Source organism: Vulpes lagopus, chromosome 2 (genome assembly GCF_018345385.1).
Source record: "Vulpes lagopus strain Blue_001 chromosome 2, ASM1834538v1, whole genome shotgun sequence".
Taxonomy (NCBI): domain Eukaryota; kingdom Metazoa; phylum Chordata; class Mammalia; order Carnivora; family Canidae; genus Vulpes; species Vulpes lagopus.
In genome coordinates this window covers 71,579,884-71,607,733 of record NC_054825.1, presented here as the reverse complement: position 1 = coordinate 71,607,733, position 27,850 = coordinate 71,579,884, and the positions used below count along the sequence as shown (strand labels likewise).

The following is a 27,850-nucleotide window of genomic DNA, read 5'->3' as shown; positions in this document are numbered from 1 at the left end:
AGATGGATACAAAAGCTAAAAGAAGCCACAATGACATCATGCTAATGTGGAGGTTGAAAAATCCTAGAAATAAAAAAAAAAAAAAAAAGAAAAGAAAAATCCTAGAAATATGACAGAATATGAGAGACTCCTGACTCTGGGAAATGAACAAGGGGTAGCGGAAAGGGAGGTGGGCGGGGGAGGGGGGGGCAGACAGGGTGACTGGCACTGAGGGGGGCACTTGACAGGATGAGCACTGGGTGTAATAGTATATGTTGGCAAATCGAACTCCAATAAAAAAAATACAAAAAAAAAAAAAAAAAAAGAAAAATCCTAGAAATGGCAAGAAATTTCAAGTCAGAAAGGTGACAACAAGGAGGAGACTTTCTGGAATGATGGAAATGTTCTGCATCTTGTTCTGAGTAGTGGCTATATGCAATTAGCTGTCAAAAGCCACTGAACTGAATGTATGAGACTTGCGCATTCTACAGGGAATATACTATATTTCAATAAAAAATAAATAAAGGTGGTACTGGATTTTAATTATGCTATAAGATAATTAAATGATTATTTTTGAGCACTCTCTTCTTGAAAATCTCTCCCTTGAAATCTAAAAGTCACTTTTACTTTCATTCCACCTCTTTGGCTACTTCTATATGTGCTTGTTTTTAGGTTTCTCTTTCTTGGTCTGATCTTTTAGAAATAGTATTTTACAGAACTATTCTCATTTCTTTTCTCACTCTACTGGGCTTTCCCTGGCCTGTCTTACCAGATTCATTCCTGCCTCTCTACCAACAACACAATGATGACTTAGCTCCAAACTCCCAGACACAAATACCTAATAAACTCTTCCCTTTAGATGTACTAAGGACACCTGAAATTTAACCCATCCAAAACACAATGTCTTCCTCTCTCCATTTCCTTGCCTTTGACGAATGAATCCTGGATATGTCCACTGCATCTCACATCCCCTACAGCTCTGTGGAGGCTGGTTTTTCTCAACCAAACCCCAATTCAAGAGTTTGGAGATAAGAGGTAATCTTGCTCCCCACTGCCATTAACAGACCATTTCTATCTCCCTACCTCGTGTCCTACTTAACTATTATTTGCCATTCTGTTAAACTTTCCTCTCCCTGTTACTCACCAACATCCTCCCACTTATTCATTCTCATGAATAAACACCTTAACTCCTGGTTCACACAGCCTCCCTTCCTGGCCCATCCCTACTTGTACTGTCACTATTCTCAATGGCTTACATCCATCAGATGACCCATCTCGAAACTCCTAAGTTCCTGATCTAATTACCACCATCAACCTTTTCCTCCACCTTAGCCATCTGCCCCTTGGGGTTACCAGAAATTGCACCACCTCTAAAAGGTGTCAGTGATAAACATGACTTTCTCAAATCGCTGTCTATCACCAACTTGCCTGCTCTAGCTGGATTCAAGTCTCATTATCTGCCAAGTTCATTCGACTAAAGCAGGTGCTATAAGCCCAGAACTGATGTCAATCTTCACTTGGATACAGCAAAAGAGTAGAGGGATGGCCAGCCTAAAAGGCTGGGATTCCAGGCTATGTCTCTGTGGGAGAGTACAGAGGAAGCCCCAGGAACAGTAGCCAGCTATACCTGCCTTTGCAATTGTCCTGCAGTCAAAGCCATTGCTCTTGTTAATGACTTCGACTCAGGCTCCAAGGTGGCCTGTTATGATCTTTTTAATGTATTTGCTTACTTGTTTTTCTGTGTGTCTCTTCTACCAAATGACAGAGGCCCTATTAATACAAAGACTGTAACAGTATCTTCTTTCCTGGGTATATCCCCCAAATCCAGCACAGTACATGCCACAAAAGAGACCCTTGGTAATTATTTACCAAATGATCTCTCTCAAACCAGTGAAAAAAGCAAAAAGCCCAGCCACCACCTTAGGTTCCTTCTTCTCCCTTGATCCCGACATTAGGAATTCACCAGAGTCTACCAATTTCACCTTCTATGTATTTCTTCCATCTTTGTCTCTCCTCTCAACCTATACTTCCACTATCCTAACTTGGCACTCATTACCTCTTGTCTGAACTATGCCTCAACCCATTACAATTCATGGTCAAACTGCTGCTAATCTGACCTAACATGCAAATCTGAGCATGTCACTCCTTTCTCCAAAATTCTTTTATTTTTTTAAGATTTTATTTATTCATTAGAGACAGAGAGAGGGAGAGAGGCAGAGACACAAGCAGAGGGAAGAACAGGCTCCACGCAGGGAGGCTGATGTGGGACTCAATCCCGGGAACCCGAGATCACACCCTGAGCCAAAGGCAGACACTCAACCACTGAGCCACCCAGGCATCCCTCTCCAAAATTCTTTAAATTCTCCACACCAAAGATAAAAAAATCTAGGGGCACCTGTGTGACTCAGCTGGGCACCTGCCTTTGGCTCAGAGCTAGATCCCAGGACTCTAGGATCACAATCTGAGCAGAAGGTCATGATCCTAGAGTTCTGGGACTGAGCTCTGAGTCAGGCTTCTGCAGAGCAGGAGCCTGACTCCCAATTCATGCCCACTCTCCTCCCAATTCATGCTCTCTGTAGCTATCTCTCTCTCCCTCTCTCTCTCAAATAAATAAATAAAAGCTTTTTAAAAGAGACAGATAAAAATCTAAATTTTTTTCTATGGTATACAAAGCCCTTACACTTTGGCCCTTTACCAACCTCGATGGCATCCTCTCCTACCATTCCCTATCCTACTGTTAGTATCATATTGAGATTCTAAATGTTCATTAAGCATGCCCTGCTACCTACATACTTACGTAACTTTTCATTCTGCCTGTAATGTCCTTTTCCCCCACCCCTCAACATAATCTGCCACACATTTGAGCACTACATCTTCTGTGAAGTCTTCTAGCCACACCTTCAGGTAAGCCAGTAGGTTCTGTCCCCTCTTTCTAACACATCTTTCCATCCTCTATGACAGCAACCAACAAGTTTTGGATTTGTTGCACATCAAGTATAAGCTCCTAGAGAACAGGAGTCTTTTTTATGGAGTATTTTTCCCCTTCAGAGTATTTAAAGGACCTGCTGTTTCTGGAAATATACTTTAGAAAGCATCACATCAAATGATAAATTAAGTCATATGTATAACACTTTAGATTACAACAGTTACAATAACTATTCATGAAAGCAAATTGCTTTTCTAAAGCTGCTATAAGTTCCCAATTTTTCCAAAATAGCAGTAACACTGAAAAAAATTCCACAAACATAAAATTGAAGATGAATTAACATCTGGGATTTTGGTGTACAATAAATTAAGAATACAAGACAATTTCTCAAACTAACGTCAAATGCTTTCTGATACAAGGGCCACAGGGGCCCATTAATGAACAACAATAATATGTTCCATTTAATAAAACTATATGCCAGAGTTTAATTCTCCCTCAGTTCAACTTCCTCTATGGCTAGCTGGCAGATTTTTTTTCTTTTAAGTGCCTGAGTAAAAAAGGAAGGAAGTAGCTGTACCTCTTATCAATTAATAAAATGGTTCCCAAAAATTACTATATGTACCAAGAATGGTGCCAAACCTTTAATTCTAGAAAATCTGTCTGATTTCAACCAGTATGAGACTAAACAAAGTCAGAATATAACACTGTCCAATATAACAATGAATAAATGCCAGTGTTTTGCCAATATTGGGAATGAGTCCATAATGAATCTTACTAAGAAATAAAGGTGCATCTCCTACCAGCAACTCTATAACCACACACAGATGGAGACCAAGAAAGGACACAATGAGTAAACATAAAAAAGAGTGAGAAAACAGATGGGGTGAGGCAGGAAGTTCTAAACCTCATTAGAATTTCCAAGGATTAAAAATAATATTTATACATGACAGAGATTTACAGAGATTCATCAATCTGTTCTTTACAAAAACTGAAACCATGACAGGACTCGTTAAAAAATTGGTCAAAGGTCAAGCAGTAAACTCATGGTTTGGAAAAACAGAGAATTCAAGACTCTCACCAAGTTCTTCCACCTTTCTAACAAGAGGAAAGAAAACAAACTAGTTGTACAAGAAAAGCAGGTAGGAGTGGAAGTGGAGAGCCAGGAAAATTTTTCTACAGAATTTGCCACATAGACCCAAAGTATGTATTACCTCAGTTACTTTTCTTTCTACTTCTGTTCCATCCACATAATACACATCTGTGATAACACGAGTGACAAGTGTGCGAACCTCACGGATTGTTCTCATGTGGCGATGCAAGACATGGCCATGTGGGGGCTGAGGCATATCAAACTCTTCCTCTCCCTGTGACAGAAAATAGAGAACACAAGCATGGGTCTCACTGCAAAATGGCAAAATCGTAAATCAACTTCTTCATGATGAGTACTGTTCAGAGGTTCCATGAATCTAGTGTGATGGAATTTTCCAGTTATTTTGTTTTTTACTCACCTATAGAGAAGAACAGGGATGGAGGAGCTAAACAGCCAGAGGCTAGGAAGAGTTTGTATCAGTTTATCACTTAAAATGATCTATTTTGTCTAAATCAAAATCATAACATCTAGCACTTATACCTAGGATATTTAAGTGAAACTGATTCCCCTAAAAGTACATGTTACATTATAATCCTTCTGATTTTGATGATGACTTGTCAATCAGTATTCAAACATATACTTGCAACATCTCTTTAAAAAAAAAGGAAGGCAATTCCTTAGAACTTTATATAAAAGCAGAGTATCTGTTAATCTCAGTACAGTCTTTTTTTGTATTTCTTTTTTTTTCTAATTTGATTAGCGAACATATATTATTAGTTTCAGATGTAGTGTTCATAATTTATCAGCTGCATAGAACACCCAGTGCTCATCACATCATGTGCCCTCCTTAATGTGCATCATCCAATTACCCCATCTCCCTCAGTGCAGTTTTTATTGCATTAGTAAAGTCAAAACTAAAGTTTATTTATGTCGAGAACTAGATAGCACAGGTTTCTCTCAGAACTAAATATGAAATATTTAATCTATTCCAAATAATATATTATAACTTAAGAGCCAAGCTAGTGTCCAAAACAGAAAAAGTAAATCAGGATTTGTATTTACTTATACCATAATCAGTTAAATAGCTTAAATAAACCCTATATTTTTTTTTTAAACCCTATATTTTTATGCCAACTGTTACATACATGTTTTCTCATAATACACATACCACATTTAACAGCATCCATGCACTCCCCTTACCCCACTGGCTCTGTAATTCTGAGGAGGAGAAAACGCACATTTTTCTCCCACCTTACTTTTCCCATAATAGACTGATGTTTCTTTTAGTAGTCAGTGTCAAGGGATCCAAGTCTTTCCAAAGAACTATATATACCACTGCAATGATGATCCTGGGTTTTTACTGACTAATGTGGTAGTGATTTACTAAAGCTTTCAATAATTTACCTGAATAATTCCCACTCCAACTCCATTTTAGGGATGAAGTATCTACTAAAATGGGTATTTAAATTATCTGAATAGACAAAATAAAAAGCATGGAAACTAAACCAATTCCTTAAAATACTTTCATATATACAACTCTGATTAATGAGTGTTTAGAGTACTGGTCTGTCACACCTCAATCATCAGGGTGCCCCAGAACCATGACAGCCTGGATTTCCTGCCTACACACACAGAGCCAAGGTCCTGGATCATAAAGGTCTAAAAGGTTTCAGGAATACATAAACACCCCTTGTATTCAGACTTCTCAAGAAGACTCCCTGCATTCTTCCACTACAACAGCCAGACTTCAAGAGAGACACTTAAATAAACATGTCTGATAGAATATGAAAGGAAAGAAAGGAAAGGGGACAGATAAAAAGAAGCTATGCTTACTCGCTCTTCAAATAGTCTCTTGAAAAGAAGTCTTTGTAAGATAAGTAACTTAAGGGTCTTGTCATTAGAAAAGAAGATAACGAAATGAAAACAAAACTAAACTTTCCCTTCATTAAAAGCCTGGCCCCAGGCACACTGGATACAGAAGTGAAATTTTAAGGAATGTCAAAGATAGACTGCCTATGCTTTTCTCCAGCACTGGATACAAAAGCACTGGAACTTGGAAAACCTCCACAGAGCCTTCCTCATTTTCCAATCATTCTTCAAAAGACAGCACAGCAATCCCAATTTGTTACTGTACCACCCCATCTACATATATTTTTTAAAGATTTTATTACTCATTCATGATAGACATAGAGAGAAAGAGAGAGGGAGAAAAGGGCAGAGACACAGGCAGAGGGAGAAGCAGGCTCCAGGCCGGGAGCCTGACGTGGGACTCAATCCCGGGACTCCAGGATCATGCCCAGGGCCAAACGCAGGCGTTAAACCACTGAGCCACCGAGGGATCCCCTCCCATCTATAATTTTTATTGTAAAGTTTATACATAAAATTTACCATTGTAACCATTTTTAAATATACAGTTTATGACATAAAGTACATTCACACTGGCAAACATCACCATATCCACCTCCAGAACTTTTCATCTTTCCCAAGTGAAACTACACACACCTATGCACCACCTAGATTTTTCTAGCACCTTTCTTTAACAGGAGCAATTAGCTCTTAAATATGTTATATTCACTCTGTATGACACAGTAGTAGTATAGTATCATCACATCACAGTATTTAAAATAATAATAATCAATAGAATCAATAGGTAGCAACAGCAGCCAACATATATTTAGCATTAACTATGGGCCAGGCCCAGTGCTAAGGGCTTTACATGTTTTATCTTATTTAATCCTCACAATACCCCAAATGAAGTGATCTGCCTCCAAAGCCTAGGACTAAGCACTCTGGCTCACTGGCTCCTGCTATCATTATAATGAGATAGGAGCAGAGACTGTTTCCCTATTTTACAGAGGAAGAAAGGAAAATATAATCTAGTGGCTTCAACAAGATTGCTATCTTTAGGATCAAGTTTAACTCTTTTTATGAAGGCAGGGAAACCAAATTATTATGTAGCAGAATGCAAACACTTTAAGAGTAAAAGCAGGGCCACTAGGGTGGCTCAGCAGTTTAGCGACGCCTTCAGCCCAGGGCTTGATCCTGGGGACCCGGGATCATGTCCCACGTTGGGCTCCCTGCATGGAGCCTGATTCTCCCTCTGCCTGTGTCTCTGCCTCTCCCTCTCTCCCTGTGTCTCTCATGAATAAATAAAATCTTTAAAAAAAGAAAAAAAAAAGGAGTAAAAGCAGATGGAAAATGGGGTCTGGTCTACTATAACCCCTACATTCAAAAGGCTATGCTAATTTTCATCTGTACAAAATGATTACGCCTTAGGTCTCATAGACTATGTTACCTTAAAAGGCTAATAATATTAATAATTTCTGGAGTTCCTAGAGAGGAATGGATAAACAGAACAAGACTACACAGGCCATGACTAATAAATAGAAAATCAACATAACAGAATGAAAAGAATACCGATTCTGAAGTCAGACATGCTGAGTTCAAATTTCCGTTCTGCCACCTACTGATGGCAAAATTTTGGGCAAGTTACTTAACCTCTCTTCAGCTTGGTTTCTTTACCTGTGAAATGGGAATAATAATACCAACCTCATGGGTTGTCTTGAGCACAATGCTGATAAACTCTAGGTGTTCAATAATGAGGAACTATATTATTTTATCTTTATAAAACTAACAATTTGGACAATTAAAACAAGAGGTACATCACTACTGAAGCTTTCCTAGAAAGATACCAACTGAAGATAATCTATCAGAACAACTGCAAAGACAATTTAACTACTATTAGTAACTTCCAAATTTTCCCTACCATAGAACCCAACTGCCGAAATTTTATGAACTTCCTTTTATCTGTTAATATGTACACTTCTACCACCACTTCTTACCCACTCAGTTTTTACTACCTACACTTCCCTACTCTATTCCCAAGAACCTGTTGCTCCTCCAGCCTTATTTCCATTAGCCCCAATCCTTTTCCTCCCATTATGTCTACCTGTAGCCTCTTTCTGCAGTCCTAGTGACCTAAGAACTTCCTCCTTTCTTTCTCTATTCCTCTTACTGTTGTTTCTATACAGTGGTACACTATCTTTCATGCTTCTCTTTGCCTTCTCCTCTGCTTCATACTCTCTCAGTTCCTGGGAACCTTGGTGAAACAGACTCGAGAGGGAAGCAATAAGCTATGATGCTCATAACAGAGGATGAAAAATAGTGGCAGAAGGAAAAGATTAAATGGAGAATATTATAGGGCCCAAACTATATTCCTGGCTTTCTCTTCCACTAAGAAAACTTGACAAATTCCAGCACTACTTCATTTTTCCTAAAAGACTCTACTGGCTATAGCTACCCATAATTTGCACTACCCTATCTCTAGCCTAGAAAAATTGTTTTTGTTTTGAATGACTGGTCTATACAACACTGCTAAGAATTACCATTAGGTACAAGTACCACAACTTAAATTCTCCAGGAATCCATAAGGTCAAAAGCAGGGCCCTAAGATACCCTATACATTCTCTCACCTGGCTATGGAGCGACTCTGTATCATCCCCAGGAGCACTGACTGGTTTTTCACCACTCCCCCTCTCAGTCTGAACTGTGGCATCTTGTTTTCCAGAATTCTGGTCCACCGTACTGGTCCCCTGTTCACACACATTCTTTACAGTCTGGGTTGCTGCTGAAACAGTTTCTGGGACCCACAGGGAACGTTCTATGGTCTGGATTCCTATGTTATTTTGGCTGGGTCTCTCAATCAAGGCATTACTAGGTTTTTCCTGATTGGTATTCTGTCCTTCTTTCTGGCCTTCTAGCACATCTGTCTCCATTGCTTCCCCTTGAGGACTGGATGGCCCCTGTGTGGCCACCTGCTGGGAGATAGGAGAAGGAGGGTCTTTGACAGGACAACTGGGCTTCAAAGGCTGTTGACTCTGCCTGGTCCTTTGTTCACCTTCCAATTTTTCCTTCTCTTCTTCATCTTGAGTACTTGGAAAACTGAGCGAGTTCCCCCTAAAAATCAACCATATAAAGAAACCATGTCAAGTAAGCAAGTGTGAGTGTGTGTGTAATGGCAAGAGGAACCATAATTTGTCAATTTGAGAAATGTGGGGAAGGGAGAAAATAAGGTGACTGAGCATATCACCTTATAAGGCTTTTAAATATAATTTCCTTTAAAAAAAATATTTTAGAGAGAGCACGGTGGGGAGGGGCAAAAGGTAAAGAGGAGAGAGTCTCAAGCAGACTCTGCCTGAGTGCAGAGCCTGACACAGGGCTGGATCTCACTACCCTGAGATCACAACCTGAGCTGAAACCAAGAATCAGACGCTCAACAAACTTCACCATCCAGATGCCCCAACATAATTTCACTCTTAAAAAAATAATGATACAAAGGATTATCCCACCATGATGATAAAACAGTCATAAAATTTCTTCCCTTCACTAGTTATGAACTCTGAAACTTGACACAGGAGAATAAGGTAAACAAAAAGATGTAAAGCCATGACTAAAGTCACAGTCAATGAAGGCAGTTTAGGGATCTACTTCAAAAACTTCAATTAGGTCAAGATGTCTTATTTAGGCTTTTTTTGGTTCTAACAATCCTTAAATGACTCCTAGCATTCTGGATACTTTTTACCCTCCACCTCAATCAATATTTTTAGGAAAAGAAACAATATATACAGGATAGCTTTATAGATGAGATTCTAGCTTTGAGAGATATACTAGTGTATCTTACAACTAACAATTTCAGAATGACTTGATTCCTCAAAGCTCTCAAAGTACAACCTACTCCTTTTTCGTTAGTCTTCCCATTTGGCTATCAGTAATGTATTCATTTATCTCACAAGCATTTGATTCATGTCTCCTACAAACCAGATACCATGAAGCTCTGAGGTGCCTAAGGGCTTTCTTAAATGTCCTTAACCAGAATAAAAAGGCCAGGTTAACTCCAGGTCAGGTTACACAGAAACTTGACATTCACGTCTTACTCATCTCTACTTCAAAATCTAACACAGAGCTTAATATATAGTAAGCACTTAATAAAGAAACTTTGGACAAAAGAATTAATGTAATTAATGTTCTCTCCATTGAGTAACTGCAAAAATCTACTCTCAGATTAAGTAAACTAATTGTGTAAGTAGTAAATTCATGTAAAAAATGCTAAAAACTTTTAACTTTTTGATAAATTATGAGTTCAATGAGTCAGTACACTACAAACAAAACAAGAAACTAAAGATTTTGAGGTTATATTAAATGCATAGCAGCCAGAATCAAGATAAAAGGAATCCATTCTGAACTGACCATGGTGCAACCATATCTGGATCTGTTTCAGTTTGGCATATCATAGTTCTTCATTTATAAAACTGAGATATACCTAGAAAAGAATAGCTAGGATGATCATGGATCTAAAAAACATGTCAAATGTTGTTTTATTTGGCTAGAGACAAATGGAACTACTCACTGAGAAAGAGAAAGCTGTCTCAATCTGGGAGGAACTCTGACCCCGTAAGAGCTGAGCTGACATGTAGGCAGAAAAAAAGGAAACCTGAAGAGCTCTTTGAGAAATGCTCTGCTCTCAGGAACACCTGAGTGGCTCAGCAGTTGAGCGTCTGCCTAAGACCCAGGGCCTGATCCTGGAGTCCTGGAATCAAGTCCCACATCCGGCTCCCTGCATGGAGCCTGCTTCCCCCTCTACCTGTGTCTCTGCCTCTCTTTCTGTGTGTCTCTCATGAATAAATAAGTAAAATCTTTATTAAAAAGAGAGAGAGAGAGAGAGAAACGCTCTACCCTGGATATTGAATAAGAAAGAGAAGTTTCTGAGATTTTATCTTGTTGAGCTCAGCTTACCAAAAAAGGAGATTAAAGAGAGGTTTAGAATAGAGTTCTAGCCAAAGAGCCTGGTAAAAATTTGGTCATAATAGTTTAAGTCATGTCAGGAACCTCAAATGAATAAGGATATATATACAATAAAGAAAATGTAAGAATAAGACCACCAGGAGACAGATGAGAAAAATCTACCTCTGATAAGGTTATAAGTGACCATAAATACAATTTACTTAGCACAGGGCTAGATACACAGCAGAGCTCAATCAATACTAGTTGCATAAAACAATTAAGACCTGATTCATTTGTTCTATAACCTGAATATTCATGTTTGAACCTTTCAGACAGCTAACATGTCACAGTTGAACAATGAAAGTCAAAAGCTAGAAGGCATAGGACTTGACTGCTATTTAAAGAACTCAATTACCACCTTTCCCCACCCTTAAAGAAGCCTACCACATTTTACAGAAGCTGTTTATTGAGCGTAGAACTTCTGAATAGAATTTCACTTCTCACGTAAAATTTTATTTTTTTTCCAAGTAAAATTTTATTTAATTGGTGAGTATTAAGTTGGGTTTTTTTCCCCAAAGAGTTCATCAGAACAACTTTCTTCTCTCTCTAAAGACCAAAGGTGTCTCATTGTAACATTAGCAATATTCAGCAGAGTCCTATCAAATATCAAAAATTGGTATTTATCATTCTCATGTTAACATCAATCAAATGAATGATGTTAACATTACAGTCATTTCCCCCCAAGTTCATAGAACAGTAGGTAAAAAGTGAAGCCTTAATTGCAACACGTATACTGCCAGAAATGTTGCTCCAACTCCTACCAAGTTCATAAATCCTTAAACATAAAACTGAGAAATACCTACCATAAAAATGTATATGAATGTCCCAATAAACAATAAAGAAAGAATCTTTAGCACTAGAAAAGAGCTTTAGAAGAGAAATCCAATAAATTGTTAAGAAGGGCCATATTTCTCTTTATTAGTTCCAGCTACACAATCCTACCTTGGTCACTATATGCCAGGTTTGAAACTTATGCTAAGAAAGCAAATTTTAGTAGAAAAAGTCTGGATAAAATTAATCCAGAGTGAAAGAGGTAAGAATAAATCTCCCTACTTAACAAACTTCTAACCATTACATTCTGAGTGTAGGTCTGTCTGTGGAGAAACTGAAATCAAATCCATCTGAATTCTCAGGCCTTTGTTCTACCAAAGTTAAACAAAATCACCAGCATCTTTGTCTTTCTATTTAAGATATTCTTAAAAAAAAAAAAAAAGATATTCTAGTAAAATAGGAAGGCAATACAATGCCAACAGTAAATTTAGTAATGCTGGGCCATTCTTACATCACTTTAGGAATCAGACAAAGTGGCATTTCACCTAACAAGTTGCTTGATACAATAGAGAATATGACCTATTTGATTCTCAACAATATCAACAAGCTCACATTTAATAATCAGAATGCTAATAAAAGCACTGAAATGTTTCTTCTCATTATTTATGTCAATAAAGAACATTAAAATTATGTTGCAAAAAAATACTATTAGGATTATACCCACTGACAAAACATTATCAAATTCCCTAATTACAAAATCACTGAATACCACCTAATGAAAATACAAGCTTATTTCCATTGCCATTAATTACTTCAGTATACTAAGTATAAAAATTGTATGTCCCAAACATACAATTGTACAATTGTATGTACCAAACATACAAACATTTCTTTTTAAACAGAAAAAATACTTTGTAACTAAAAAAATTTTTTCTGTCAGGGAAGTTCTAAGAGATTATGGAGTAAAGAAGTCATGGGCAAATCTTAATTCCATCAAGTATGATGAGATTTAAATTTGGAGTGAACATCTCAGTTTTGCCCTATGGGAAACTAAAAACCCCAAAACGTCTTGTTATAAATCAACGTGCAAAACTAAGAAAAAAGGAGTAATCTTAAAAATATAGAATGATACATTTCACTTTTTTTAGAATGATATAGTCTCATAAATTTATGAAGAACCATTTCAAATTGAAAGAACAAGCAGATCAAGACAAAAATCTGTGTCTATAAAATATTAAATAAAATTTCCCATGACAGCTCATTTATAAATCCATCTAGAATATGTCACAGTCCCTCAGATAAAAATGTAAGCTCAAGTTCACAAAATGGTAGTAATGTACATTCCAGATTTTGGTACCAACCATTCTGCAAATCAATACAGCTATGGAAATAATGCTCACCTGATGGGTGCAGAGGGAGGATCCTGACTTCGAGCCTCATCATCTTGTTGGGTTTCACAGACACAGCTAAATACAGACACAGTCTTCAGAGGACTAAGATAATAAATTAAAGCAATATACTGTGTTAGTTTTGAAAGGATAAGTACCTCTGGAGATTACCCTTTTTAGGCACAAAGGGAATAAAATTCTTGCTCTGTATCCTAAACCTCAAACCACCCTATATCAAAATATCTTTCTTCATACTTGTTATAAATTAGCACAATAAGAAAACTCTCAAGAAGATTCACAAGAAATAAGATGGACAGAGGAGTATATCAAATACCATAAAGATCCAATCAACAAAATCTAAACTTTAATACTCTTTTAGTAAAACCACTCAGTGTCTTCAACAAATTGCTAGGGGGGAAAATGGGGGTGGGGTTGGGGAAGGAGATACTTATATATTAAAAGACATTTTAACTTAAGGGACATAATCAAATTTGATGAGACAAATCAGATCAAACTTTAACTAAAGAGATAATGTGTAGACCTTGTTTGGATCTTGATTGAATCAAAGTGTAAAAAATCTTTAATGAGGCAATTGGAGAAATGTGAACACTGATTACTTTTTTTGAACACTGAATATTTGATGACATTAAGGAATCACTGATAATTTTAAAAGTATGAGCATAGCACTATGATCAAGTTCAAAATAAAATCCTTATCCTTTAGAAATATCATTAGAATATTTACAGATAAATGATATAATGCTGGAATTAGCTTCAAAATAATCCAGTAGAGGAGAGTGTGCTAGAAATATTTATAAATGAATCAAGACTGACAATGAGTTGGTAATTTTTGACACTGGGTGATGATTATGTGATGGTTCATTATACTCTTTTCTCTACTTCTTGAAATCTTCAATAATGAAATGTTTGAGAAAGAAGATGACAGCAAGTAATCTACACAGAGCCCAGTTACAAACAACACTTTAAAACAGTGTACTGCTTCACCTAAATGCAAAAGAAGCAGTGATCATTTAAAATATTCAAACATGGGATCCCTGGGTGGCTCAATGGTTTAGCCCCTGCCTTTGGCCCAGGGTGTGATCCTGGAGACCCGTAATCAAGTCCCACATTGGGCTCCCTGCATGGAGCCTGCTTCTCCCTCTGTGTCTCTGCCTCTCTTTCTCTCTGTGTCTCTCATGAATAAATAAAATCTTAAAAAAAAAAAGTTACTCCTTAGGGGCAGCCCGGGTGGCTCAGGGGTTTAGTGCCCCCTTCAGCCCAGGGCTTGATTCTGGAGACCTGTGATCAAGTCCCATGTCATGCTCCCTGCATGGAGCCTGCTTCTCCCTCTGCCTGTGTCTCTGCCTCTCTCTCTCAGTCTCTGTGTCTCTCATGAATAAATAAATAAAATCCTTAAAAAATAAATAAATAATAAATAAAATACAATACTCAAACATAGCTTACTGTAAATGATTTCTTATGGTGAACCCAACTGTAAAAGTGAATAGTTGAAAATTTTGAAAATCTAGATTCTCATGTACAATTCAGTTAACAACAATACCAATGAATTTTGTCTCTTTCCATGATCCACCAATCCAACCCTCCACCCTCAAGTTTTATCCTTATCTTTCATCCCTACATTTGGCACAAAAGATTAAGCAGCAGCAGGTTCAGGTATACAATTATGTTAAAACCAAAGAGATCAAGTATATACTCCATTTTCTTCAACTTGTAAGACTACAGAATATTAAAGAGACGTAACTGAGTAAGAACCCTAAACTGCTTACCTTGCAGATTAAATATGCAAGGGCCAGGAGAATAACTAATCTCCCTAAGACAAGGTTAAATACAGATCAAAGAATTTACACATGGGCCAGAAACTTGCAATCGAGGGTCAAATTTAGTCCACAGACATGTTTTATTTGACCCAAAAAGTAAGAAATTTTGTTTTTAAAAATCTAGCTTTCAGGGATCCCTGGGTGGCACAGCGGCTTAGCGCCTGCCTTTGGCCCAGGGCGCAATCCTAGAGACCCGGGATTGAATCCCACGTCGGGCTCCCAGTGCATGGAGCCTGCTTCTCCCTCTGCCTGTGTCTCTGCCTCTCTCTCTGTGTGACTATCATAAATGAAAAAAAAAATCTAGCTTTCTCTTAAAAATGTAAAGATCGGGCAACAGAAGTTTGTACTTTTGCATGGTAATAATCAGCTGGAATTGAAGAGGGCACACATGTTCAGCTGGCAATCATCTTTAATACTCTATGCTCTTGCACCTAGCCTGCTTTACTTACTTACTGTACCTACCAAGCCCAATTTAACAATCCTCACCTATATTTCACCGACAGCTGCAAGTATGTTCATGCTGGATGACTCATGCCATAAACCAATGAAACAATTCTACTCTCGCAGCCACCAGATGGCAAAGTTTACTGCAAAAGCCTCATACGGGGTCAAACCCATCCTCAAAGCATTACAGCATTCATGACAAAGCAAAAGTAACAGTTCAACACAATAGTTAACTTGGCAGGCAGAAGAGAAAATGGCCTGAGGTTGCGGCTGAGTCAGGAATCTTTGAAGGAACAAGGTCTAAGGCTATCTCTAGTTAAATCCTTTGTTACCTTACTAGTAGCAGCAATAATCTCCAGTCTTACCATCAGAAAAAGAAAAAAAATGGCACTCCCACATGAACAAAAGGGAGAAAGAGAAACACCATTAAATATATTAGTTCTAAGTAGAGTAAAAAGCTTTATCAGACTGAAAGTATTATAAGACAGCCTACGTTAGATTCAACACATGGCTAAGTCCTTTATACTGGAGTTTCATTTTAGTTTTTTTACTCTATTGATAAATCATCTTCCCTTTATTACCAGAGTGGCTTTGTATATTAAATTCCTCTAAATAGCAACCAGCTCTGGTTACCTGGCAACAGCCTCAGCAACAGCAGTAGATCCATTTTTTCTTTCACCAGTTGCAGGCTCTGAATAAAAACAAAAGCAAGGACAGAAAGGAAAGAGAAACAGAATTCAGTTAATACCACACCTAAAAAGCTGCTCTATTAATAATTGCAACAAGTAACAAAAAGAGGTAAAAATAAGTAAACATAAAGATTTCTTATCATTTAATGGTACAAGTCTTTCCTCACTTGCATCAAATTAATTTTCTTTTAAACTTCCTAGAGAAGACAGTCTGTCCATAAATATAATAAAATGAATTACTAAATAGTAATATGTAAAAATGAAAACTAAACTTCTGAATCAATTCATCTCTTCTCATACAAGGTGTAAAAAATTATATTAGAAAATAAAAAATTTAAAACAAGAAAAAACTTTAATAAAAAACTATGCAAAAATGTTTAAATTGATGCACAAATTTTATTTAATTTTTTTGATGTAAAAATTTTAAATAGTGTGGAATTTTAAGAGAACTCACACACAGAAAGTACTCAAGTTCTTCCCAAAGTGCTTTTGGGACAGATAACCTTAAGAACAAAACACATTTTCAAGAAAGAATCTATAGTAAAGAATTAAGGGTGATATTGAAAAGAATCCCATATTCTCAAAGCAATGTCACTAATGAGGCCAGAGGATTAAAATTTGTTCATTTACAACTTATTCCAGCCTTAGAGAAAATGACAAATATTTTTAAACATTTCTAAAATATTTATGACCTGGGGTACCTGGGTAGCTCAGTCGGTTAAGCATCTGCCTTCAGCTCAGGTCATGATCTCAGGGTCCTGAGCCCCAAGTTAGGCTTCCTGCTCAATGGGGAATCTGGTTCTCCCTATTCCCCTCCCCTTGCTCATGCTCTCATAGTCCTCCTCTATCTCAAATAAATAAATCTTTAATAAATAAATAAATAATATTTTAAAAATAAATAAAAACAAAATATTTCTGATCCAACATAATCTAAACAAAGTAGCAATTGAAAGTTAGTGGTTAGAGCTCTGGCTCTGAAAGAGAAACCTGGCTCAGGTCTTGGCCCCAGCATTTAGTAGTCCAACCTGGTAATAAATTCCATCTTCTGTCAGCTTCCTCATCTATAAGATAAAACCGAACCAACCTCACAGGTTTGTTGTGAAGATGAAATGAGTAAAACTGTAAGTATGGTGCCTGTCTGATACAGTGTTCCTAGTATCAGGAAAGGTAGTAATATCATCCAGAATGTTAGCTCCATTTAAGGTCTTCCAGTTGCAATTTCAAATCTAAAGATTCAATCTTTTTAAAAAAGGGAGGGGAGCCTGGGAGACAGGGCCTGGCTGGCTTAGTCAATAATAGATCACATGACTCTTGATCTTGAGGTTATGGGTTCAAGCCCCACATTGAGTATAGAGATTACCTAATAAAATCATTAATAAACAAACAAACAAGGCTACCACATACTCTCTTGATAAGCCCTACCTGATTTCAGTGATAATTAAAAGGAAACATGTAATACTTTAATTTCTACTGAGTTAATAAGATTCAAATTAATAAACATTGAAGGGACGCCTGGGTAGCTCAGCAGTTGAGCGTCTGCCTTTGGCTCAGGGCATGATCCTGGAGTCCTGGGATCAAACCCCACATCAGGCAGCCTGCATAGAGCCTGTTTCTCTCTGCCTCTCATGAATAAATAAAAAAAATCTTTTAAAAAAAATAATAAGCATTGAAAAGCAGGATAGCACTGTAATTCAGACCCAGACTTCTGGTTCTTGAAACTAACTTGTTGCTGTCTTTTATTTTTTATTGTTTTTTTAAAGATTTATATATTGGGGGAGGAGGGTAAGGGAGAGCAAGCACATGTGCACAGGATGGGGAGGGTAGGGGCAGAGGAAGAGAGAGAGAGAATCTCCAGCAGACTTCCCACTGAGCCCAATACAGAGCTCAACTCCACAACCCTGAGACCACGATTTAAGCTGAAACCAAGAGTTTGACACTTAACCAACTGAGCCACCCAGGCACCTGTTTTTTGTTTTTTAGAGTTTATTTATTTTTTTAGTAATCTCTACACCCAATGTGGGGTGTTCAAACTCATGACCCTGAGATCAAAAGTCACATGCTTTTCCAACTGAACCAGCCAGGCGCCCCTAGTTCTTAAAATTACTTTGAATTCAGGTTACTCCATTTTACTAGGTGTTTGACTCTACGAAAGGTGCTCAGTCTTCCTGTGCCTCAGTTTCCTTACCTATAAAATGAGGATAATAACACAACCTATTTCACGGTTTGTTGAGAGATTCACTAAGCTGTACATGTAAAATGCTTGACATATCATAAGAACTCAAAGTCTATTAGCTAAAATTTCTTCTTTCCTTTGGTCTCCAGAGAATGAGAGGCCCTTCTTATTCAAGTCCACCCATTCTATCTGTAGTCTCTGAAAGCTTCCTCTCCCAATGCCCTCAGGGTTTTGATCTATCAACTGTTCTCCTTATTCCCTCATTTTTAACCCATCTCTCTTTTGGAGATTTCTTCCAGTCTATAAATTTCCTTAGGCCTCTCTATGCTTAGGCACAAAAATGAAAAAAAATCTCCTCCAGTCTTGAATTTCTAACTTGGCATTATTTTTTCTTCCTTCCTCATATTAACTTCTCAAAAGTAGAATACATTTGCTACCTCTTCTCCCCAACAATCCTCAACTACTGTCAGTATAACTCCCACTCAAAGCACCATACTGAAATAGTCCTTGCTAGAATCACCAAATGGATCCTAATTGCCAAATCTAACGTACATTTTGTTATACCTTATCAGACCCTCACTTTTGCATCTAACATTGTTACCTTCTTATAATTCTCCTCCCCATAGACTTCCATCTTTTCATACTCTCCTAGTCCTCTTCACTGAATGTTCCTTTACAATCTCTTTTATAAGATTTTTTTTCTGTTCTAACTTCATTTAAAAATAGTATTTAAAAACTACCTGGTGGAAAAATTATAAACTTTCATGTCAGATAGATCTGATTCAAACTCTAGCACTACCTCTTAGCAATTACTATGACCTTTAGCGGGGTGCCTGGATGACACAGTCAGTTCAAGCATGAGACTCTTGGTTTTGGTTCAGGTCCTGATCTCAGGGTCCTGAGACTGAGCCACATATCAGGCTCCCTGCTCAGCAGAGTCTACTTAAGACTCTGCCTCTCCCCCTCTCTACTCCCCGCTCTCTAAAATAAATAAATATTTTTTAAAAATTATTGGGGTGCCTGGGTGAAATCAGTCGGTTCAGCATCTGACTCTGGTTCAGGTCATGATCTCAGGGGTCCTGGGACTGAGCCCTGAATCAGGCTCCACACTAAGCAGAGAGTCTGCTTGTCCCTCTCTCTCTGCCTGACTTGCCCCCACCGTTTGTGCTGTCTCTCTCAAATAAATAAAATAAATAAAATATTTTAAAAATGTGTGTGTGTGTGTCCTTACTTAGGTATATAACTTAAAAGCTCTCTTTATGATTGGAAATATTACCTACTTTAGAGTACTATCATGAAAACTTAATTCAAATGTAGATTCATTCTGTACTTTTTCCCTCCTTCTTATTTCCATATTCAACTTGTCCCAAGGTTCTCTATTCCATGTACTGCTCAGATTCATCCCCTCATCTCCACCTCCACTACTAATGACCCTATTTCCTGGTTAAACAAAGACTGAGTTTTCCAGGCATGAGACTAGGAAATGGGCAAGGCAAAGCATAATGCACCAAGGCAAAAGTTTTTAAACACTCAGCTGAGCCTTTTAAAAAAGCAAACCTGGAATTATTCCCTTACCTAAAATTCTTCAGTATCTCAGCATGATGTAGAAGGCCTTTCTGAACTGGATCCTACTTTTGCAGCCTCCTTTGTACCTTCTCTGTATTTTAGCCATACCAATCAATGAGCAATTAATTAATATGAGAAACAATCAACATAAGCCTACAAAGTGAATCCTCAATTCTACATTTTCTACCCTCTCCTGAACTGTTTCTGAATATGGAAACTGATTACTTTAAAAACAAAGGTTTAATACAAAGAAACAACACTAGAGATTATAAAATGAAGCATCTTCAGTAACAAGACAGTGAGTAGCCGAAAGCAATGAATTAAATCTACAAGAATAAGACTTTAGAGATTCATTTATCATTATACAAGTATTACTGTAATTAGAAGAAAGAAAATACTTCTCAGATGATCTGTACCTACTAATTACCCAAGATTAACAGAAAATAAAACTTACTTTCCAGAGTAAACTGCAAAGACTCTTCACTCGTTTCAGTCTCAGGACTGACCAGTTTCATTCTTAGACACAATTTATCATCCATTTCTGGGGCAGCCCCAGGCTCCCCTTTTTCATTCCCAAGTATGGGATCGTTGCTCTCCACCATGCTTTCAGACATGACATCACTGGTTGCTATGGTGCTCTCTGGATAGTTGCTAATATCTGTAAGGAGGAGGCAGGAGGAAGAAAGAACACTAAAATACAAACATGAAAACTACAATTCAAGGTCATCAATTTGCCTGTTTGGTTCCACAGCTCTGCAGGATTGAGGGGGTTCCTAGGATAGATCCTGTCACAGTATCAACAACTACGCACTAGTATTGACACCTGGTCTTAAGAGGAGCAACAGGATTCAGTTCCACTTCTGCATCTGGACAAAGGATGCTGCATGAGCCCTCAGCCAACCCACATCTGCAAAGCATCAGGCATAGGTAGCAGGAGACTCCAGACGGCATGATTGTTACCTCCCAGCACTGACTAGAGAAAACAAATAGGTTAATGCAGAAGACTACTGGCTACTTCAGGGAAGGAGGACCTAAGTTTTCCTTCCCTATCAAGCAGCAAACTGATAGCCAGGGTACTGAATAAATAGTACTTTTACCCTATTTCCTGACCCTTCCTTATAAAAATAGCTCTGTATCATTGCTTAGTACCCAGATTCAACTGCCTTGCAAGTAATAAGAGTAAAATCCTCATAAATACTCCCTTCCTTCCTTCCTTCCTTCCTTCCTTCCTTCCACTCTCTTATTATCGCTCAATATCTTACAGGAGTAAACTTATGGAATCAAACACCACAACCATATTCTTCCTAAGACAAAAACCAATCATATCAGGCAGACCCAACTCCTCAGATCTAAAAGAATCACTTGCATAAAGAATGGTATATCAGAAATTCTGCTTTAAATATCATTACATGTTAGTCACTCACCAATAGGAGTACTGTGTCTTTTGGGCTCCAATTTTAGGTGACCAATAAGAGGTGGAGTTGCACCAGTTAATGGTGGGATAATTTCACCTTCTTTAGGCAAAGTGAAATGAAAAGGAGTTTCTAGAGGGGGAACAAAAGAAACAAAAAGGAAACCAAAACAGAAATATATTTAAAAAGTAAAAGTGAAAAGAACTGCAAGAAATATTTCAATTATTCTTTCCTTTTGCTGCCCAAATCAGCCTCACTCCCAACCCTTCTCACCAAGGCATCCAACCAATCTCCTACCATCCTCTGTGTTCCAATTACGGCCATCAACAACAGGACTGACATAAAGCATACAACCAAAAAACAGACAAACTGAAGAAGCCCAAAGTTTAGAGGCCCTGAGGAACAGGAGGTCAGAAGTAAGATGTACCAACCAGCATTCACTCTAGGCCATAATAGTAATAATCTACATGTTTGCACAGTGGTAAATCTCACATACATGAGCATTCCCAGTATACACATTTTGGTTAGTCACCAATAAATTAATATAAACATAAAACATTTGTCGGGGTGCCTGGGTGGCTAAATGATTGAGCGTTGGCCTTCAGTTCAGGTTGCGATCCTGGGAGTTCTGGGATCAAGTCCCCTATCAGGCTCCCCACAGGAAGCCTGCTTCTCCCTCTGCCTATGTCTCTGCCCCTCTCTCTGTATCTCTCATGAATAAATAAATAAAATCTTTAAAAAAACAATAAAATATTTGTCAAGATACAGAACTTCACTTTTTAACTAGGCCTTGGTTTCAAATTTTTACTAATCAGAATTAGTAAACTGCCAAAAATGACACTTTGTGATTTAATTGTTTACTTCTTTTATTTTTCTTTTTAAGATTTTATTTATTTATTCATGAGAGACACAGAGAGAGAGAGAAGAGAGAGGCAGAGACATAGGCAGAGGGAGAAGCAGGCTCTATGCAGGGAGCCCGACGCAGGACTCGATCCCAGGGGCCCCAGGATCACACCCTGGGCTAAAGGCAGCGATAAACCGCTGAGCCACCCAGGCTGCCCTGTTTCCTTCTTTTAATGAAGTGACTAAGTTTGGGAGAAAAAAAGAACTGTGCCAGACTTCTCCTCTTAAACCTAACATCTGAAAATTCGTACTTACTTTCCTTTGATACCTCAAAATACCTACAATCTGCCATACTCAGTCACTGCTCCTTTGCGAAACATTCTGCCTAATGTGTATCCTACCATTACCAAGCAATTCTCCAATTCTCAGCAGAGACTGTCTTTCAATTCTGACACTATCTACCTGGAGACAGCATCAGATCCCACAAATTAATAGCTCAGTCCCACTTTTAAGACTGACTGCCCCCACTACAGATGCCCATCGTAAAGCCAGTTTGTTGGTACCTGTGTTTCTGTCCCACCAGCTGTACCCTGAAGATTCTACGACCTCCTCCTTCAAGTTTGATTAAGTTATAAGAGCTATTCACAGTACTCAGAGAAACATTTATGTTTACCAATTTATTATAAAGGACACATATGAACAGCCAAACAACACAGAACAGAAGGTGAAATCCAGAAGGGTTCTGATAGCAGGAGCTTCTTGTCCCCATGCAACTGAGATGAGGTATCTACCCTCCTTGCTCATTACAAGGAGAAAGCTTATTAAATCTTGTTTAAGAGCTTTTCTTGAGTTTGATCTCCAGCCCTTCCTTCCAGGAGGAGGTTAGATAGGACTGAAACTTTCACCCACCCAGTCACTAGGTCTTCCTGGTGTACAGCCCTGTCCTGAGGCTATATAGGGATTCTACCCTAAATCATCTTATTAGCATAAACTCAGGTGTCTGAAAGGCTTTCTCATGAACAACAAAAGATAGTCCTATCACTTAGAAAATTACAAGAATTTCTGGAGCTCTGTGCCAGGAACTAAATGAAGACCAAGTTTCTCTTTAAACCAAATTTTTCATCTTTTTCCATTCCACTTCTATTCTGTATTATGTTTCATATGAAGCACTTTAACACTTTTTTCTTCAAAGTCACAAAACAACGAAAAACCCCATCTCATATCAATTAGTAATCTGAAGGGATGTAAAGAGAAAACAAAATAAACTTTAGAAATAAAGGATAAGGGGCACCTGGGTGGCTCAGTGGTTGAGCGTCTGCCTTTGACTCAGGGAGTGGTCCTGGGGTCCTGGGATCGAGTCCCGCATCAGACTTCCCACAGGGAGCCTGCTTCTCCCTCTGCCTGTGTCTCTGCCTCTCTCTCTCTCTGTTTCTCACGAATAATTAAAATCTTAAAAAAAAAAAAAAAAAAAAAAGAAAGGATAAAATGTATATATGCTCAGCTAAAGGAACTGTAAAGAGTATGAGTAAAGAATTGCAGAATTACATCTTTTTTTTTTTTTGTAAGATTTGAGAGAGCGCATGCGCACACAAGCAGGAAGAAGGGGAGAGGGAGAGAAAGAATTCCTAAGCAGACTCCCCACTAAGCAGCAGAGCCCGAATGGGGCTTGGGGCTCAATCTCATGACCCTGAGATCATGACCTAAGCCAAAATAAAGAGACGACTTCAAGAGACAGATGCTTAACTGACTGAACCACCCAGACACCCTGGAGAATCACATTTTAAATGGCAAAGAGAAAAATAAATAAATAAATAAAATAAATGGCAAAGAATTTCACCATAGTAACAGAAAAAAGAGAAATGGTCAGGCAGGTAACCATTCCATTCCATGATTCATTCTCCAGCAATTCCCCAAAAAGCAAGTCCTTTAGGTTAATAAAGAAGAACTTAGAAGAAATATGCAGCCTAAAAAGTAAAAATATATCTCACAAAGCATCAAACACCCCAAAGCAGTATTTGATAGAATTTTGGTTCCTGGAACAATCACCTGCGCTGTACTGCTCTCTTAACAGGAACCATCCCTCATATTATGACTGATCATGCAGACTTTTTAAAATCTCTATGAAATCCTTTAAATCCATCCTTCTATGTCATACCATAATATGTAAATGTAACATGCAATCATTAATTTACTGAATATTATTTCTCTGTAATAGGGTTTCCTTTGCACAAGATAAAACTTATGAAAAATTACTTTAGGGATTCTTGGGTGGCTCAGCAGCTGAGCATCTGCCTTTGGCTCAGAGTGTGATCCCAGAGTCCTGGGATCGAGTCCCACATCGGGCTCCCTGTGAGAAGCCTGCTTCTCTCTCTGCCTCTGTCTCTACCTCTCTATCTCTCATGAATAAGTAAAATATTTAAAAAAAAAAAAAAAAAAAAAAAAAGGAAAGAAAGAAAGATTACTTTAGCACCATTGACCCAGCTGCATTCCTACAACCCAATGGAAAAATGAGTCTAATTTTATAGGCAACACTGCCACTATTTATCTGGGCCTTCAATGACTCATTCCTGGATTATTACAACAGCCTATCAATTACTTTCTCTGTCTGAAGTCTCCCCTTTTCCTCAACCCCCAATTCTTTCTGCATACCACAACCAAAGCAACAGTCCTATAAAATATTACTTTGAACATGTTAGCTCCTTGTCAAAAAGCCAAGGTTTCCACTAGAAGATAAATTCCTAACTCTTTAGTCAGCATTCAATTAACCAGAAACAGCCTTTATTTTTAGTCTTTAATTATTCATATTCAGAAAGCCTCTATTCAATGTCCTCCAAACGCTTTCAGACATTTCTCTGCTTTTGTTCAACGCATCTGAAAGACACCACTAATCTAGTCAAGTTATCACCGTCCTGCAAAATATTTTAGCCTTTAATACTGGAATTTTCCACATATTTTAAATTCTCTGACATTTCCCATGCCTATTGTTTAAATTATCAAGTCCTTTCTTGCTATCCCAGATTATCATGAGCTATTTTATATGCCAGCATACCAACCTATGAAGGACAGCAGTGAACAAAATGAAACCAGCTGAGTGGGATGTTTGTCTTTATTACTAAAGACTTAAGGGAATTCATTAGTTCAAAGCAATATTTAAAAACCTTAATGTTGGGATCTCTGGGTGGCTCAGCAGTTTAGCGGCCTGCCTTTGGCCCAGGGCATGATCCTGGAGTCCTGGGATCAAGTCCCACATCAGACTCCCTGCATGGAGCCTGCTTCTCCCTCTGCCTGTGGCTCTGCCTCTCTCTCTGTCTCTCATGAATAAATAAAATCTTAAAAAAAAAAAAAAATTAAAACCTTAATGTCAGGAAGGCCTCCCCAATTTCTAACTTTGTTACAATCTACAGCCCATTTAATCTTCTTTTGTGCTCAAGAGAATTGGTTACTTCTTACAACAGATTAAAAGCCACCTAATTAAAAATTTCTATACTGGGTGATATCACCCATAAACAGTTTATGCTAAGAGTCTGCCTCTGACATTAACGGCTAATTAGAATGATATTCCATAAAGTAAGCCAGTAAAGATTAGAGCTAGAGCACAAAACATACCTAGTTTCCCTACCACAGACCACCATTTGTGGTTTTAATTATAGACTTACTGAACTTGTCACAATTTTTCACATAATCAACCTATCAGAAGTGTATTCTATGTTGAATAAGGCTGGGTTTCCAAGTACCATCTTTCTAAATTTGCTTTCTCAAATTTCAAGAGGTCTCCTTAAACAAATGTCTGAGAACAGACAAGTTCTCAGTTATCTATAAATATAGGCATTTACAGTGATTGTCTCCTTTTCTTTCCCAACTTCCTATCTTCTCTTTCTTATTTGAACTTTTGCAAATAAGCATGTATCTTTTTAGTCAATAAAGCTATTAAAAAACAAAAGTATCCTTCTAACTTTAGTATACAGAAATCTAACTGAACAAACCTGGGACTCAACCAATTCATACCTTTCATTTTGTATTGTATTGAATTGTTTAGTATTTTTATACTAAAACTAAAGAATCATTAACTTTTGAGTATTTTTATACTAAAACTAAAGAATCATTAACTTTTGAGTTTACTCTCATTTAAATTAGGCTCTCTTAAACTTTGGTAACTAAACAACTGTATTTTAAGTATAATTTTTTCTCTTTTCTAGCAATGCCCTTTTGAATGATTTTTTTAAATATTTTATTTATTTATTCATGAGAGACACGGGGGGGGGGGGGGGGGAGAGGAGGCAGAGACACAGGTAGAGGGAGAAGCAGGCTCCATGCAGGAAGCCCAAAGTGGGACTTGATCCTGGGTCTCCAGGATCACGCCCCAGGCCAAAGGCAGGCGCTAAACCACTGAGCCACCCAGGGATCCCAAATGATTTACTTTAGACTAATTCTCTAACAGTCTAACCACTGTCTTCACTATTTTTAGTTTGCTCAAAAACTAAAATCTTGAAGTAAGCGGAAAGTAACTTACTAGTATTTTCAACAATCTAGATAAATACTAGTAAAATAAGTTTATTATGACAATGTCTACTATAAAAACTGTCCCGGGGACCCCTGGGTGGCTCAGCGGTTTAGCATCTGCCTTTGGCCCACGGTGTGATTCTAAAGTCCCGGGACTGGGTCCCGTGTCTGGCTCCCTGCAGGAAGCCTGCTTCTCCCTCTGCCTATGTCTCTGCCTCTCTGTGTCTCTGGTGAATAAATAAAATAAAATCTTTAAAAAAAAAAACCTGTCCCTGCCAATTAATAGTGTAAGCAAGAATTCACAGTCTTTTGCATATAAATGCTAAAATAATTAAAAAGCTCTTCTAAGTATCCATATTAAAACAATCTATAGGGATGCGGGGGGGGTGGGGGGGCTCAGTGGATGAGCGTCTGCCTTTGGCTCAGGGCATGATTCCGGGATCTGGGATGGAGTCCCATATTGGGCTCCTTGCAGGAAGCCTGCTTCTCCCTCTGAGTGTCTGTCTCTATCTGTATCTGTCTCATGAATAAATAAATAAAATCTTAAAAAAAAAAAATCTATAGGTCCTAACACTTTCTGAGCCTAAGTCAACAACAGTATTTAGGTATAACACAATTATAAAAATACTAAACAATACAGAATATTAATTAGATCATTCAGATAGTTCTTTGGCATAATTGGTCAGATTCAGAGTAACTATATTACACAACTGTACAGGAGTAAAAAGCATAGACTTCAGAATTAGGAGACCTAGGTTCTAGTCCTACCTCAATTATTAACTACCTATGACTTTAGAAAGAAGAGACTGAACTCTTAATCCCTAAGTTCTTTTTTAGCTATAACATTTTCTTGTTCTGTAAAGGAAGAATAAAAAATCCTGTATATAAAACCTAACGAATAGGGGCAATTTTGAAAGTTAAAAAAAAAAAAAAAGTACTACCTCTAGACAAGAAGTATAAGCCACCAAAAGGTATGATCACCTATACTAATAGCTAGGATAATGGCCAAATATTGTTTCTCATTTTCAAATCCCTAGAGGCTTGTTTTCTTAAATTTGTAACTTGATTTTTTTTTTATTTTTGGAGTTTGTTTTGCTTTTAAATTTTACTAACACTAGGCATTTAGAAAGTTTAGATTCTTTTCAGATAATCTTACATGGAATATTCTACAAATATTTCAGAAAGTAATCTATTTTCTCATTCTAGTTTTCAATAAAATAGGTAAAGAACATAAACTAATACTTTTTCCAGTTTAATGTTTAAGATGTATATACATTGAGCCAAATTTAGAACTTTACCTAATGCCCAGAAAGAGGGAAAAAAATCTGTAACAATACACTCATTAATAGAGTTCTGAATATTTTACTATGTAGGTTAATAAAAAAAAATCCT

The 27,850-nt window shown here is 37.7% G+C and overlaps 1 protein-coding gene across 2 annotated transcripts in view; it reads right to left on the bottom strand.

The window, feature by feature from the left end:
- TP53BP1 (tumor protein p53 binding protein 1) overlaps window positions 1-27,850 on the bottom strand; it is a 97,378-nt gene that overhangs the window by 12,784 nt on the left and 56,744 nt on the right. The window contains exons 14-19 of one of the 2 annotated variants that reach the window (XM_041744293.1): window positions 21,128-21,247; window positions 20,158-20,361; window positions 15,909-15,966; window positions 13,007-13,099; window positions 8,468-8,951; window positions 4,117-4,269 (exon numbers count right to left, since the gene is read on the bottom strand). In XM_041744293.1, the coding sequence (XP_041600227.1) occupies window positions 4,117-4,269; window positions 8,468-8,951; window positions 13,007-13,099; window positions 15,909-15,966; window positions 20,158-20,361; window positions 21,128-21,247 (1,112 nt within the window). The remainder of the gene's footprint in view (window positions 1-4,116; window positions 4,270-8,467; window positions 8,952-13,006; window positions 13,100-15,908; window positions 15,967-20,157; window positions 20,362-21,127; window positions 21,248-27,850) is intronic. The other variant, XM_041744294.1, reaches the window with a different exon arrangement.